Below are 14,730 nucleotides of genomic sequence, written 5' to 3'. Positions count from 1 at the left end.
GTGAGACTCGTTTGACAAACAGAGATCACAAGCAGGCAGAGAGGTAGGCAGAGAGTGAGGAAGAGAGACAGGCTCCCTGCTGAGCAGAGAGCCCAATGCGGGGCTTGATCCCAGGACCTTGAGATCATGACCTGAGCTGAAGGCAGAGGCTTTAACCCACTGAGCCACCCAGGCACCCCTGTCCAGGTGAGACTTGTGATGGAGCCATTCCATACCCGGACTGGTGGGGGTCACATGAATCTGTGTATGTGGTAAAATGCACAGATAGAATTATACACACACACACACACACACACACACACACATGAGTGCGTGTAAAAGTGGTAAAATCTCAGGAAGGTGGGTGGACTCATGGCAATTTCTTGGTTGTGATATGGTACTGTAGTTACACAAGAATGTGCCACGGACTGGGGAAAGCTGTCTGTATTATTTCTTATAACTCCACGTGAATCTATAGTTATCGCAAAATTTAAAAAGTTAGACAAAAGTTCAGGTGAGAGACCTACACCTGACCTTGAGCCCAAAGGGGTGAAGCCTGGGAAGGCAGAGAGGAGCCAAGGGAGGAGCCCTGAGTCATTCTGAGATGGAGAAAGGGCCTTACAATGTCACCTCATCCCCACCTTCTCTCGCGGAGACTGAAGTTCAAGTGTGCTTGTGTATGTGAATGCGGAGGGTACCGAAGAGACCGTTGAAGCACTGAATTACATCCATGGGGATTAAAAGCCTTGAGGAATGAAATTTCTGTATTGTTTGAATGCATTTAAACCTACTCTTTGTGCTGTTCAGTTCTTCGGGTTTTGACAAATGCAGAGAAATTGTGCATCTTCTACCTCAAGACCATACAGAACGTCACCCTAAATATTTCCCTGAACATCCCCTTTGTGGTCGACCACACCCTGGGCAACCACTGAGGATAAGCTGAAGTCTTACGCATGAATGTAATTCTAAAAGGTAAAAACGCGGGGGAAGGCTTCACAAGCAGATGGAACATCAAGAACAAAGGAAGAGTATTTTATTTTTAAAAATTTTTTTAAAGATTTATTTCTTTATTTACAGAGAGAGCGTGTGTGTGCATGAGTCAGGGAGAGCCAAAAAGTGAGAATCTTCAAGCAGACTCTCTGCTGAGCATAGAACCTGAGGCAGGGCTCCATCCAAGGACCCTGAGATCATAACCTGAGCCAAAACTAAGAGTCTGACACCCAACGGACTGAGCCACTCAGACGCTCCAAAACTCTCTTAAAAAAAAAAAAAAAAAAAAAAAAAACCAATAACCCAGGGCACCTGGGTGGCTCAGTGGGTTAAAGCCTCTGCCTTCAGTTCAGGTCATGATCCCAGGGTGCTGGGATCGAGCCCCAGGATCAAGCCCCAGGATCGAGCCCCAGGATCGAGCCCCGCATCGGGCTCTCTGCTCAGCAGAGAGCCTGCCTCCTCCTCACTCTCTGCCTGCTGCTCTGCCTACTTGAGATCTCTATCAAATAAATAAATAAAATCTTAAAAAAAAAAATAAAAACAATAACCCAAAGCCATCTAGCACTGGACCTCAACAAAATTGCTCAGAATGCATGTGGTGGGTGGTCGGTAAAGCTTGGTTGGTTGGTTGGTGGGCTGGTCGGTTGAATACACAAACTGTGTGGTCTTGAGCGAGTCACTGAGAATCCTTCAGCTTCAGTCTCTTCATCTATAAAATGAGGTAGCTCGACTCAGGGTGTTTTCATTCATTTCACAAACATTTTTGAATTCCTCCTTTGTGCCCGGTACTGTTCTAGGCAGTAGGGATAGAGCAGTGAGCAAAACAGACAAGGATTCCTGTCCCTGTGGGAAAAACGGAGCAGGGGAAGGGAGATGGGAGAGTGACGGAGCTTGCACTTTCTAATAGGATGGCTGGAGCCTCGTTGGGAATGACTGAGCCCATCTTAAAGGACTGAGGAAGCAAATGGTGCAGATGTCTGGACCGGACTGCTTCAGGCAGAGTGGGGAATGTGCCCGGCAGGCTCCGACAAGAACCAGGGTGCCAGTGGGGCTGGAGGGAGCGGTGGGGAGGGTAGAGACATGAGGTCAGGTGGGTAGCAGGGGTCAGAAAGCCTAGCATCTTGTAGGCCATGGCACTTTTGTTCCATGTGAAAACCGGAAGTCATCTGAGAGGATTGTGAGCGGAGGAATTACATGATCTGACTTAGGTTGTTGTGATGGCTTTAAATTATTATATTAAATATTAAAATGAATATTAACTATTTAAAAGGGCCTGGCACAGGGCCAGGAACATGGCTTGTGTATCTCCTGGCTGAGTTTCTGGAATGGGGGCATCCGCTGATGTGTGCTCTGGGGTGTGTGGGCCTGGGTAGGGAAGGCACCGGCCCTGTGAATCGCTGGTGCCCTCTCCTGGAGGAACCTGCACTAGCTTTGACCCTCAGACTCTGGCCAGGCCTGCCACCCAGGGCAGCTGGCTGCAAGGCGCTCATCTGTCCTCAGAATGGGCCCCATAGTGCCCTGCGACCTGGCGCCGGGCTGGGTGTGTGCTGCCAGTCAGCCCTGCCTCGCGATCACAAGCCTATGGTGTCATGGAAAGAGATCTGGACTCCAGAGGCCAAGGAGCCTGGGGCCTGGTTCTCCTCAGCCACAAGTAATGCTGTGAGACCTTGGCAGTTCCCCTCACCTCTCTGGGCTGTGGGGAGTTTCCTGCCGGTCACAATGAGGCACTGTGCACCTGGCACATGGTGAAAGGTCAGTAAATGTTGCTTGGATCCTTGAAATGAAGTGGGGGCCATCAGCCTTCCCAGTAAATATTTAATTTAGGGAAAAGGAAATAAAAGTGCTCAGTGGGTATTCATTCAACAAGTACTTAAATATTTAATGAGCACCTTCTATGGAGCAAGCCCTCTCCCGGGCACCAGGGAACCAGTGATGTGTAGAACGATGAAGACTTTCCCCTTGGTTAGGTGGCATTCTGGTGTTGAACCTGAAAGTCATTGACGTATTTGCCTAAGTGTCCTAGGCAAGCAGGTGAGGGGAAGAAGAGGGAGGGGTGAGTGGGTGGGAGGAGAGGGCTCAGGGGGGGCAGAGGAAAGAGTGGACAGAGAGAGCAGGACAGTGTCCACTGAGCCCTCAGTTCTTGGTTTAGGGACACATTTTTGCCTCCCATGATCCTTCCTACCTCACCTATTGCATGGGGACTGAGTTGGTCTAGAATGGATCCCCTGAGTCCAGTGAGAAGCTAGTCAGCCTCCATGAGCTCTCTTGTTTCTTCGTGATTTTTGGAATCTTACAGGAGAGGATATGAGAGTGAGTGTCCCAAGAACAGGCAGGGGTTTCGCCATGGAGGTGACAGGGTGCATATGTGTGACCATATGGAAACCAGATCTTTCTTGGCTTATTTTGTCCATTTTGGGGAGCACCATAACCATGTTCCCCTGCCCTAGAGTCCCTGCCTCATAGTCAAGCTCCCAAGAAGATAGCCAAAACAGAGGACTTAGAACCAGAGGACTTCTACTTGGGTTTTTTTTTTTATGTTTTGTTTTTTTTTTAAGATTTTTATTTATTTGACAGATCACAAGTAGGCAGAGAGGCGGGCAGAGAGAGAGGAGGAGAAGGCAGGCTCCCTGCTGAGCAGAGAGCCCGATATGAGGCTCCATCCCAGGACCCTGAGATCATGACCTGAGCCGAAGGTAGAGGCTTTAACCACTGAGACACCCAGGCGCCCCTTTTTTTTATGGTTTTGTTTTGTTTTGTTTTTAAGATTTTTTTTAAAGATTTTATTTATTTATTTGTTAGAGTGAGAGAGAAAGAGAGCACAGGCACACAGAGTGGTAGGCAGAGGCAGAGGGAGAAGCAGGGTCCCCACGGAGCAAGGAGCCTGATGTGGGACTCGGTCCCAGGACACTGGGATCATGACCCGAGCCAAAGGTAGCCGCTTAACTGACTGAGCCACCCAGGCGTCCCAGAGAGGGAGAACATAAGCAGAGGGAGAGGCAGGCTCCCCACTAAGCCAGGAGCCCCATGTGGGCCTGGATCCCAGAACCCTGGGGTCATGACCCAAGCTGAAAGCAAACACTTAACCAGCTGAGCCATTCAGGCATCCCCCCCACTTTTTTTTTTTTTTTGTGAAGATTTTAAGTATTTTAAGTACCCAGCATGAGGCCTGAACTCACAACCCCAAGATTAAGAGGCAGACACACTCTACCGCCTGAGCCAGCCAGGCACCGGGCATCAGAGGTCTTTTAGTCCCAGGAAGGCTCTGCTCAAAGAATGCTTCCCCACGGGGACACAGGCTGGGTCTGAGCCTCCTCTCTTCTCTGAACAAGTGGGCAGTAGTCACAGGAGACAGATGTGTGCCAAGGAGGAAGGCTTTCTGACAGAGCTACCCCCAGCTCCAAGGGCTCAGGAGGTAGTGCGTTCTCCGACCAGAGATGTTCAAGCAGAGCTCGGTGACTGCTCATTAGGATATTAGAGCGAGGCTGGGAGGCGACTTCCGGGTTATGGGCATCACTCCCTGGGGAACTTGCCATCTGACTCTGAGAGTCTAAGATTCCTAGATTCTTTCCATTTCAGTGACTAGTCTGCACCTCAGCTTTTTTGGAGGGTAGGGTTGACTCTAAGACCTTCCCTGACCTATGCACCCCTTTGTGCTCTATGGGTTAGATGAGAGAGTGTACTCATTTAAGGGAAAGAAGAAATCGCTGAGAGGCTCCTGAAATTACTCACAGATACGTACACCACCTCTTAGCCACCCGAGCCCAGCCTCACCCAGACATCTCTCTCACAGAGAGACCAGCTCAGGGATGGGAAGCCCCCCACTGTCCCTCCTCCTATATCCCAGGGTAAAGACATGGCAAATGCTACTTGTAATTTCACTTGGAATTCCACTGTGGATTGATGGGAGTAGTTCTAGGGTTTTCAGTGTTCATCCCACTAGGGCACTAGGGGGAAAGAAATGATCACGTGGCAGAGGGTGGAGACCCGGGATGTGTCCACAATGCTCCCCAGGCCAAGCTGAAGAATACCACTTAGAAGGGGGCCTTCTTATAGGGACGATCTGCTGAACCCAGAGGGAAGGAGTGATTTCTGAGCAAAGGGAGCATCCAAGGAGAGGGAGAAAAATAGACACACCAGAAAGGCTTTGGAAGTTTCTTGAAAAGGCCAGTTAGGAAAGTCAGACTAAGGAACTTAAGACTAAAGCTCTATTAGGTTTTGGATTCGTTTTTTTTCCCTCCTACAGATTGTCTGAATTTACTATTTTTATGATCTCTACCCTCTTCCCCTCTCTTTTAAAGAATTATCTCCTTGATCTGTGAGGACTAACTTGAAGGTGGAAGCCTATATGGATCCCATCAAGCTTCCTGAATCTTGGATCCATCTGAAATTTATTTTTTAGAAGGAGTGAAATGAGACAGGCTTCACTCCTGTCCTCCCATGGCTACCCAATGGCCCCCAAGTCTATATATTGAATCATTAAGCGTCTCCCACAGAAACCTTTAACATATCCGTGTTAATATTTTGTTCCAGGATTTCCTATTTTTTTTAAATATGTCCTCCACTCCCCTCCCCTATGCTTACCAAATTCTCCCCAAATTTCCCTTTTGTATTTTCCTTGAGATTGCATTGCATTCAAAGTCTTGGTTAACATAGGCTGAAATGATATCTTCAGAGAATTTCAGTCTTCTCCAAAAATAAGATAGAACTTTCTATTTTTCTTAACAATGTTGTTTTTCCTGAATCGGTCCTTGTCCATAGAAGGTGCTCAGGCAGGTTTAATGGGAAGGGGCTGTGAGCTGTTTTGGGGAACAGGAGAGCCCTACTTCGGAGCCAGGCGATGCCCTTCAGAAAGAGCAGCAGGTGGTGTCCCTGGGGCCTGATGATCTGAAGGCCCAAAGGGGGCCCAAGGGGGCATTCCAGAAATTGGGTCCTAACAGGAGGTATTCAAGGCTCCCTAACAAAAGCCCCCTACCCAACTCCCCTCCCACCCTATGCCACATACACACAGCAAGGCTGATAGTTTCTGGGAACAGCAGAGGTGACAGGCCCTGGGGGACGGTCTGAGCTCTGAGGAGTTAGGAAGGCAGCATCCATCCCAGGGGGTGGGGCAGCAGGGCCCTGGGGGCCCCCAGAGGCGACCAGGCAGTCAACACAGCCAGGGACGTGCTAGGCTAGTACTTCTCTTTTTATTGTTTCTGTCCAGAGCCCCTGCTGCAGGGAAGGGGTGGGCACAGAGGGGGCACCCCTTCCCCTGCCTGAGACTGCTCTCTGCCTCTCTCCTCACTTCTCCTCTCCAGCATCTCACCCACCCTCTCTCCTTCTGAATCTCCTCCTCCCACAAATGGCACCTTCGGGGGTTCCCTCTTGCAGCCCCTGCTTTCTAAGCCCACCCTCGGAAAGGGGCAACGGGGTCCGTGTCAAGCCCCCATTCCCACAGGGGCTAGTCCTCCAGTCACCTGCCAGGCTTGCTGGGGAGGCTGCCCTCTCTGACCCAGGCTAGGGAGTAGGGAGTGGGGAGGTCTCCGGGCTCCATCCTGGTCCTATGGGGTCCCAACACCCTGCTCTGGGGCCCTCTCAAAAGGTAGAGGCTAGGGCCTGACGTCCCAGAAGTGGGAGGGGACTGGTCTGCTCTGGTTCCACGCTGGTCCTGCCCAGCACACGCGGAGGGCAGCTAGGAGCCAGGCTCACTCATTTCCAACATCCAGGACTCACACGGCTGGGGCTGCCTGTGCCTGGGCAGGGGTGGGCCATGTCCCCTGCGGGGGCCATGCGTGGTGGTGGGTGAGCAAATGTCAGAGGCTGTGAGGGGAGCATTGTGGCTGGGTGTGGTGCTCTGGGATAGAAGGAGGCTGGCTTTAGGAGGCAGTGAGGACAGGGGCGAGGACGGTCTCTGGTGGCAGAGGGGTCTCTGGCTTTAAAGCACCTCGTGTTGCTGCTGTGTGGCCTCGCTGACAACCTGGGGAGGGAGAGAAGCCCAGTCCAAATCAGCACCAACAGGAGAATGGGGCCCCAGCCCTGGGTCCTCCCCCGACTCCGATGTGGCAGGACCCCCTCTCCCTCCAGGCAGGCCTTGAACCAGCACAGCTGGTGGAAGACACCTGGCTGACAGCCTCACAGACCTACCCCAGAGCCCCCACCAGGCTAAGGGAAACAGGCAGATGGCTCACCTCCCCATCCCGGGTCTCGATGGTCTTGATCATCACCGTCTTCTTGGTGTGGACCTCAGAACCCCTTTGCTCCGGGCTTGTTTCTGTAACAGATCCATCCACACACTCAGCCTGACCAAGTCCAGGCCTGGGCCACTCCAGGGACTGGCAGTCCCTCCCTCGTCCCATGGGGTGGAGCCCAAAACACTCCTACCCCCTCAAGATGGGGCTATGACTTTTTCAGCAAGACTTTATAGCCTGTCCTTGAGCTCTACAGATGCCGGGGCCAGTCCCACGGCTGAGACAGGCTCAGGAGCCAAGAGACGCTGATTCAGGAGAGTGGAGGACCCCTGAGGCCCCAGACCATCCAATATTCCCACTCCTCACACACGCCCTCACTCCCCCTCCACCGCTGGGCTCCAGCACAGCCTTGTGTGAACTTGTACCCTGACAGAACCCCAAACCCAGTCCCAAGATACTCTTTTGAAGGGCCTCATGGTACCCAGCCCCTCTTTAAGAGTCCAGATGAGGGGTGCTCTGGGGGGGTGCAGTTGGTTAAGCTTTGGACTCTTGGATTTGCCTAGGTTGTGATCTCAGGGTTGTGAGATCCAGCCCTACATCGGGCTCCATGCTTGACGCAGAGTCTGCTTAAGACTCTCTCTCTCTCTGCCCCCTGCCCTCTCTCTCTCTCTCGCTCTTGCTCTCTCTCTCTCTCATAAATAAATAGATCTTAAAAAGAGAGAGAGAGACCAGATGAGTAAACTGTGTCTTTTTTTTTTTTAAGATTTTATTTATTTATTTGACAGACAGAGATCACAAGTAGGCAGAGAGGCAGGCAAGCAGGCTCCCTGCTGAGCAGAGAGCCCGATGCGGGACTCGATCCCAGGACCCTGAGATCATGACCTGAGCCGAAGGCAGCGGCCCAACCCACTGAGCCACCCAGGCGCCCAGTAAACTGTGTCTTAATGAAAGAGAGACAGACAGGAGTTGGTTATGGATTCATTGTGCTGGCGGCCAGTCCCTTGCCTCTCTATGCCTCAGTTTCTTTGCCGTGAAACACTAGCCATGATGTGCTATCTTGGCCACAGAGCCACTGATTTGAAAAAGCATTAAGCAGTTTCAATTACAAGGCTCACACTTGGGTGTCTGCATAAACTACTGAAAAAAAAAAAAGGTTCTGAGTTTTCTAGGGCTGGTCAAATTTAGGTCCTGGGTATGACGAGTTTAGTGTTCATGAATTTCCTCAGTGAGCCGCTAGCCTGCGACAAATGTCATAACTTGGTGGGGCACAGCATGTAATTTTCCCGACGGGAACAAACACGGAAGACAAAAAAGGTTTGATCTAGGAAAGGCGACACTGCCAAGCCAAGGAGTCCAATTTGCTTTCCTAATGTTTCATTATAGTGTGTTTTTCTGTTCTCTGGGATTGGAAAGCCACTCAATCTGCATATTACTAATGTCAGAATGGCAGAATGCCCCTGGAGCTCCTTCTTTTAATTGTCTGGCTTTGCTAAGATTTGGTTTCTTTTTTTTTCTTTTAAAGCCTGTGTCCAACATCTTGCTCCGGCAAACTGGAGGTGTTCAACTAGCAGCTGGTGGGAGGTGGGGTGGGGTGGGGTGCAGGGGTGTGCTTGGCCATTTGCCAAACAGACAATGGCTGGGGGGGGCGCCTTGTAGTCCAGGGTATATGGTTCTAGATGCTTCTGCTGCCAGACCCCCAAGGCCAGCCCTGGTACCTTCAGAGTTTGGGTATATTGGGAATCGAAGCTGTTTGCCAATGTCTGAGACTCCCAGAAGGTTCTGGGGACATGCTCAATACAGTATAATACCATGGAATATTTAAAAAGCTCTCTCTGTTAGAAGGTGCCTCTACCTAAACTTGCCCACCCACCTGCAGCTGCTCCCTTTCTCTGTCCCAGACCCCAGCTCCATCCCCCCGGTTCCATTCTCCCTCCCTGGCTGGCCTTGGGCAGTGCCCATGCTGGACTCCTGCCCCCTGCCATCCCAGTGTCCACCTGCCAATATGCACTCACCTCGGAAGTTGAGAGCAGAGAAGGTCTGGATGGGGAGGTTGATCCTGAAAAGGGAGAGATCAAGCCGCCAAAGGGTTAGGGCCCTCTATATCTCCCTGTGACCACACATCAAAGCTTGCCCTGGTCCTCAACAAAGGCCACTGTCAGCTGTCCCTGTCCCACTGACCTTTCATGTGGCTAAGAGCACAGGGTCAAAGGGCAACTCCAGCTCTCCCAGGAACTGTCCCTTTCCATCTCTGAACTGCTGGCCTGACATCCATACTCCCAACACCCCTGCCCTCTCTAGGTCACCAGGATCTCCTTCCTCAGGTAATTCAGGGTATATGGATAGCAGTTGTAGGCCACAGCCATTGTGTATGCCCACCTGCCAGCCAGGCTGGAAACTGCTGGCCCACCCACAGAAGGGCGAGTTCCAGGGTAAATGCCATCCCCGTTTATGCCTAGTGCAGGGAAACGCAACACATCTCCAGCTGCCTTAAAAGGTCATTAGGTGTAGATGTAATTCTATGAACTCTGACCTCTCTCTGTGTGCAGGTCTGTATTTAAGCATGTCTGCTGATTGTTTTAAACTTTAGACGTCATCGTTTTTATGAGTATCCATAAGCGTCATTTTTTTGAGTAATTGACCTGTGTTAAACTGAGGTTAGGTTTACCTACAGTGAAATACACAGATCTTAGTCTGCAATTTTGCAATGAGTTTTGATCAGCGTCTACATCAATGGAACTACTAGTCTAAATTGAGATACAGAACATTTCCAACGCCCCAGAAAAGTTGCTTTGCATTGCCTTTTAGTCATATGTCATTTTTGGTGTCAGAAGTGAGTTGCTCTGAGCATGTCATGCTATCTTTTCCTAAAAGCTTGTGTGTGTGTGTGTGTGTGTGTGTGTGTGTGAGCGCACACGCCCTCCGGCACAAGTCTGCCCTCTCCTTCTTAACCTGTGTCTCAGGCTCTCTCTTTGTCTCTATCAGCCCCTCCCTTTCCTTGCTCATCATTCCCCACTCTGCTCTCATCTCTTCCTTGACTGGCAGTAATATTTTATTACTGGTTGCTGAACATGGTTTTATGCTGTTGGCTCTTAATTCTGAAGGTGGATGAGGGAATACTTCTATTTCTCTTTTTATAAAAGCTATTAATTAAGTCACTTTTTACCCAGGTGGCCTTGGTTAATTCTCTGCAATTAGTGGTGTGGTGGCCTCCTGTATAAAATTGTTTCCAGATCTCTCTAAGGTGATCCTGAGCCCCTCCCCAATCCCAGGGGTATGGGGGGGGTGCGGGAATGGGCCCCTCGGAACTCCCCAGAGTCCCAGCGCCAGCCCCTCACCGGCTTTCCTCTCCCTCCAGCAGCTTCCGGTAGGTGGCAATCTCCACATCTAGGGCCATCTTGACATTGAGCAGGTCCTGGTACTCTCGCAGGTGACGGGCCATCTCATCCTTGAGGTGCCGGATCTCTTCCTCCAGACGCGCGATGTTGTCCTGGTAGCCGCTGGCCTCGCTGGCAAAGCGGTCTTCCATCTCTCGCATCTGCCTCATCAGCGAATCGTTCTGCAGGAGAGGGACACCCACGTCAAGGAGAGTCATGGAGGGGTGGGCACGAGGGTAGGGGCTCAGGACGGGGACAGACACAGCCTTGGAGCTGGGGTGCAACCCCACATGGTCAGGCACGCTCTTCTGAGCTAGGGAATCCTAAATTCAAGTGAAGCCTTCTGGGGAGACCCAGAGAATAGAAGTCATAAAAGGAAGCATCTGTGTCCTTCCTCTCCACCCCCACCTAGGAGCCCCCCCGACTCCTGAGAGTTCAACTGAGAAGCCACCTGTCTGTTTTCACCCCTGTGGGAGGTTTGAGGAAACAGAGGCCCAGAGAGAGGGTCTCAGAGTGAGAGTGGGAGCTGCAGGCTGGAAGGACTCGGTGGGGCGAGGTGGGCGGGCACTCACGGTGCCCTTGAGGGCGTCGATCTCGCAGGTGTAGGACTGGATCTGGTGTCGATACTCCATCATCTCCTGCTTGGCCTGGCGCAGTGCATCGTTGTTCTTGTTGGCTGCCTGGGTCAGGTCGGACACCTGTGGGCAGGGAGTGGGACCGAGATGAGGAGGATGCAGGACAAAGGGCAGGGAAGGCAAGGGAGCCTGGAGACCCTGGCTCACTCTCCTCCCCACGGAGAGAGCCACAGGAAGCACCTCCAGATAGAGACGGAGGGGAACAGGGGAACGGAGGGGCCAGAGCCCTCGGGCCATGTTGCCCACCTTTGACTTGTACCATTCCTCAGCTTCTGAGATATTCTTGGCCGCGATGGTCTCATACTGAGCCCGGATGTCCCTGAGCGCGGCGGTGAGGTCCGGCTTGGACATGTCCATCTCCACCTGGACCTGCTGTTCCTGAAGCTGGGCCTGTAGCTCTCGGATCTCCTGTAGGGCGCAGCTGGGCTTCAGGGCTCTGCCAGGCCCCACCCACACGGCACCCTCAGACCCCCTCCCCCATTCCCCAGCCTTGCACTGCCCCTCCTCCTTTCCAGCTACTCCTACCAGAGTCTGAGGACCTTGAGGAGGAAGGCTAAAGGCATACCTCTTCATGCACTTTCTTAAGGAACACGATTTCCTCGTTGAGAGACTCAATCCTGCGCTCTAGGTCAATCCGAGCGAGAGTAGCCGCATCCACATCCTGGGAGTGGTCAAGCAAGAGGGAGAGGGTCACTGAGAACCCAGGTAGGGCAGAGGGAGACCAGGGGCCCCTGGGGTCAGAGGGGGTAAAGCTGCTGGGGGACCAAAGAGGGCTCACCGCTCTGAAGGCAGCCAAATTGTTCTCCGCTTCTTCTCTCAGCTGAATCTCTTCTTGCAGTCTGGCGGGAACAGATAGACAGAAAAGAGACAGTTGGTGAGGATAAAACCAGCCGTGGGGATAGGCCTGGTGGGGGCTGCCCAGGGAGTGGGGCTCAGGCCACCCAGAGGAGGCCTGGCTCCAGGGTAGAGACAAGAGGCCCTGCCCACTGGGGGAGGGGACAGGAAGTGGCCCAATTTCTTCCCCAGAGCCACACCCCGGAAGTCTATGTCCCCAACCAGACTGTGACCTCCCTGGGATTAGCGACTCTGTCTATTCTATCCACCTCCACCGTTCCTGGTTCTCAGCCCCAGTCTGGCCAACATAGGTGCTCAATTATTGTTTGTGACTGGGGTGGTAGGACGTTGATTCCGCTCACTCCTGCCATCAGAAGCAGGACCCCGGAGTACTGGCTCTATTCTTGTTGCCTTTTCCTACTGGAAGCCAGGTGAAGCCCGCTATCAGGCCCCGGAAGCTTTCAGGAGCCTGCGGCTTGCTCCCTCCCCTTTCCTCTAGCTTCTCCGTCCCCTTAGTGAAATGGCACAGCCTCAGCCCAGCCTAGGGACTAAGATCTGCTCTCTATCCACCTCCCCCCACCCCGGGGTGTGGGGTAGTCTGATCACAGATGAGCTGAGAGCTACCACTTAGATTCCCCACCCTTTGCCCTTCCCAGCTTGCCCGATTTTCCTTGTCTCCTATCAAACCCCCTCTCCCTCTGACTGTACCCGGGCCTCCTCCCTCTGCTCATCTGCCAGTCCCCCATGGACACTACCCTGACATCTTAGGACGCTTTTAAGGGGCTGTCCACAGGCCTCAGGTCTTCCATTTGCACACTATGATGTCCCCAAGAAAACTGCTTTGCAGAGTAAGAACACGAGGGAGACACCCAGAAGTCCATCTCTCCTCGGGGGAACACCAGTAGATGACTCTCTCCCCGCAGAGGGGTGGGAGAGGGTCCCTGGTGCGCAGGACAGGGTGTGTGGGGGGGTAGAGAGGTGCTGACAGCTGCCCCCCAGCCCCCAGGCCTCGTCCCGCTCTCAGCCCGCGGAAAGGGGGTTCCGGGAGCGCCAGGTCCTCACTTGGCCTTGAGCCGCTGCAGGTCGTCCAACAGGTTGTCACGCTCGACGTCCACGCGGGCGCGCTGGTTGGTGAGCACCTCCACCTGGCGCCGCAGCTCGCGCAGCTCCTCCTCGTAGATCTCGGCGACCCGGGTGGGCTCGCGCCCCTTGAGCCGGTTCACCTCCGCGGCGAGCGCCGCGTTCTGCTGCTCCAGGAAGCGCACTTTCTCGATGTAGTTGGCGAAGCGGTCATTGAGCTCCTGCAGCTCCACCTTCTCGTTGGTGCGCGTGGTCAGGAACTCCTGGTTCACGGCGTCGGCCAGCGAGAAGTCCAGCAGCTCGCCCGCGCCGTAGGAGGAGGGCGCGCGGGCCGACCCCAGCCGGCTGGCCCGCAGCGCCCCCAGACCCCCTGCCCCGCCCGACGTGCGCGACACCTGGTACACGCGGGACGTCATAGAGCTCGAGGAGCCCTTGGTGCCGAAGCCCGCGCGCGGGAACACCGGTGAGCCGAGCGGGGAGACGAGCGGGAAGCCCCCCGCCCCGCCGAAGGTGCGGCGGTAGGAGGACACGCGCTGGCTGGACGAGTAGGCCTGGCTCATGGTGGCTGCGCGCGCGGGCGAGGCTGGGCGACACGGAGGAAGCGGCGGCGGGAGGCGGCCGACTGGAGAGTGGATGCGTCGAGGGGAGACAGGGCCCCTTAGCCGTCTGCACTATTTGTATCCCTCCTGACATCAGCCCCCGCCGCCCCTCCCCTGACAGCTGCAGGATCCCGCTGTCCTGCCAGGAAGGGCGGCCGCTGGCGTGGGGGCGGGGAGGCCAGCTCCCCCGCAAGAGGCCTGCACCCTTACGCCCCTATGCGGGTGGGAAGGGGCCCCGCAAGAGGTGTGGGACAGGCTGGAGGGCCTAGGAGGGCAGAAGATGGGCAGGCCTGCCAACCCCTTCACAGGGGGAAGCAAGCCTGTCTGGAAGCCCTAGGCAGCCTCTTTCTGCCCTTGGGTGCCCGCCTTGCCCTGGGAGGTAGTCAGGGGAGAGAATGGAAGAGAGGTTTCCCCTTGGTTTGAGGGTGTCCCTTTCGTTTGGTGGAGAGACTTTGGGTCATTTCCTGGAGAAACAAGGCCTATTCCCCAGAAAGCCTCAAAAGCACTTTTTTTCCTCCCTAAGGGTTCCCTAGAAGTGGCAGAGGTTTGGAAGAACTCAGGAAAGACTGGCACCCACCAGGCAGGCATGGAGCAAGAAGGTCTCTAGGCAAGCAGGGAGGGTGGGGGAGTACCCCGGGGGGGCATGGGGGGGTCAGAGAGCAGTCCTGGCCAGAGACGCCTCCTCAGGTATGTCCACTGGCACCAAGATTCTAACCCTGAGCCTCAGTTTCCCTCTGGGCTAGTGTAAGCTCTTTTCCTCCCCCTCTTCAGGGTAGGGCAAAGCCTCAAGTTTATAAACAACAGGGTGATTTCCAAAAAGAGCCCGGGAGCCTCTCAGTTTCCAGTTACTATGCACAGTCACCCCCACACGCCAACTTTACCAGGCTTCTGCCCCCTTGTGCCCACCCCCATGCCTTCTCTGATTCACCCCCCTATTCACATCACCCACACCCACACACACCAGGGGTTTGTATTTTGTCAGGAGCCATGTGTCAGCCTAGCCATCTCTCTGGCAGCAGCAGCTGCCAGCCCGGCATACCAGAGCTGGTATTTATAGAGAAGAAGGCATCAG

General features: G+C 53.8%; 1 protein-coding gene across 1 annotated transcript; it reads right to left on the bottom strand.

The window, feature by feature from the left end:
* Window positions 1-6,136: 6,136 nt before the first annotated feature.
* On the bottom strand, window positions 6,137-13,723 carry DES (desmin). Its single transcript, XM_047721741.1, has 9 exons — window positions 13,042-13,723; window positions 11,924-11,984; window positions 11,711-11,806; window positions 11,392-11,553; window positions 11,083-11,208; window positions 10,472-10,692; window positions 9,149-9,192; window positions 7,137-7,219; window positions 6,137-6,925 (listed from the first exon to the last, which is right to left on the bottom strand). The coding sequence occupies exons 1-9, from the start codon at window positions 13,617-13,619 to the stop codon at window positions 6,884-6,886; spliced, it is 1,413 nt and encodes a 470-aa protein (XP_047577697.1). The 5' UTR covers window positions 13,620-13,723; the 3' UTR covers window positions 6,137-6,883.
* Between the last annotated feature and the right edge of the window lie 1,007 nt (window positions 13,724-14,730).

Source organism: Lutra lutra, chromosome 3 (assembly GCF_902655055.1).
Source record: "Lutra lutra chromosome 3, mLutLut1.2, whole genome shotgun sequence".
Taxonomy (NCBI): Eukaryota; Metazoa; Chordata; class Mammalia; order Carnivora; family Mustelidae; genus Lutra; species Lutra lutra.
The sequence above is the reverse complement of the archived record's forward strand: the minus strand, read 5'-3'. Positions and strand labels throughout refer to the sequence as shown.

Coding starts and splice junctions, on each gene's coding strand:
- DES (XM_047721741.1), bottom strand. CDS start 13,619: ATGAGCCAGGCCTACTCGTCCAGCCAGCGCGTGTCCTCCTACCGCCGC. Junction 11,554..11,710: donor TTAAGAAAGTGCATGAAGAG/GTATGCCTTTAG, acceptor TGCGCCCTACAG/GAGATCCGAGAGCTACAGGC. Junction 11,209..11,391: donor AGGAATGGTACAAGTCAAAG/GTGGGCAACATG, acceptor CCCTGCCCACAG/GTGTCCGACCTGACCCAGGC.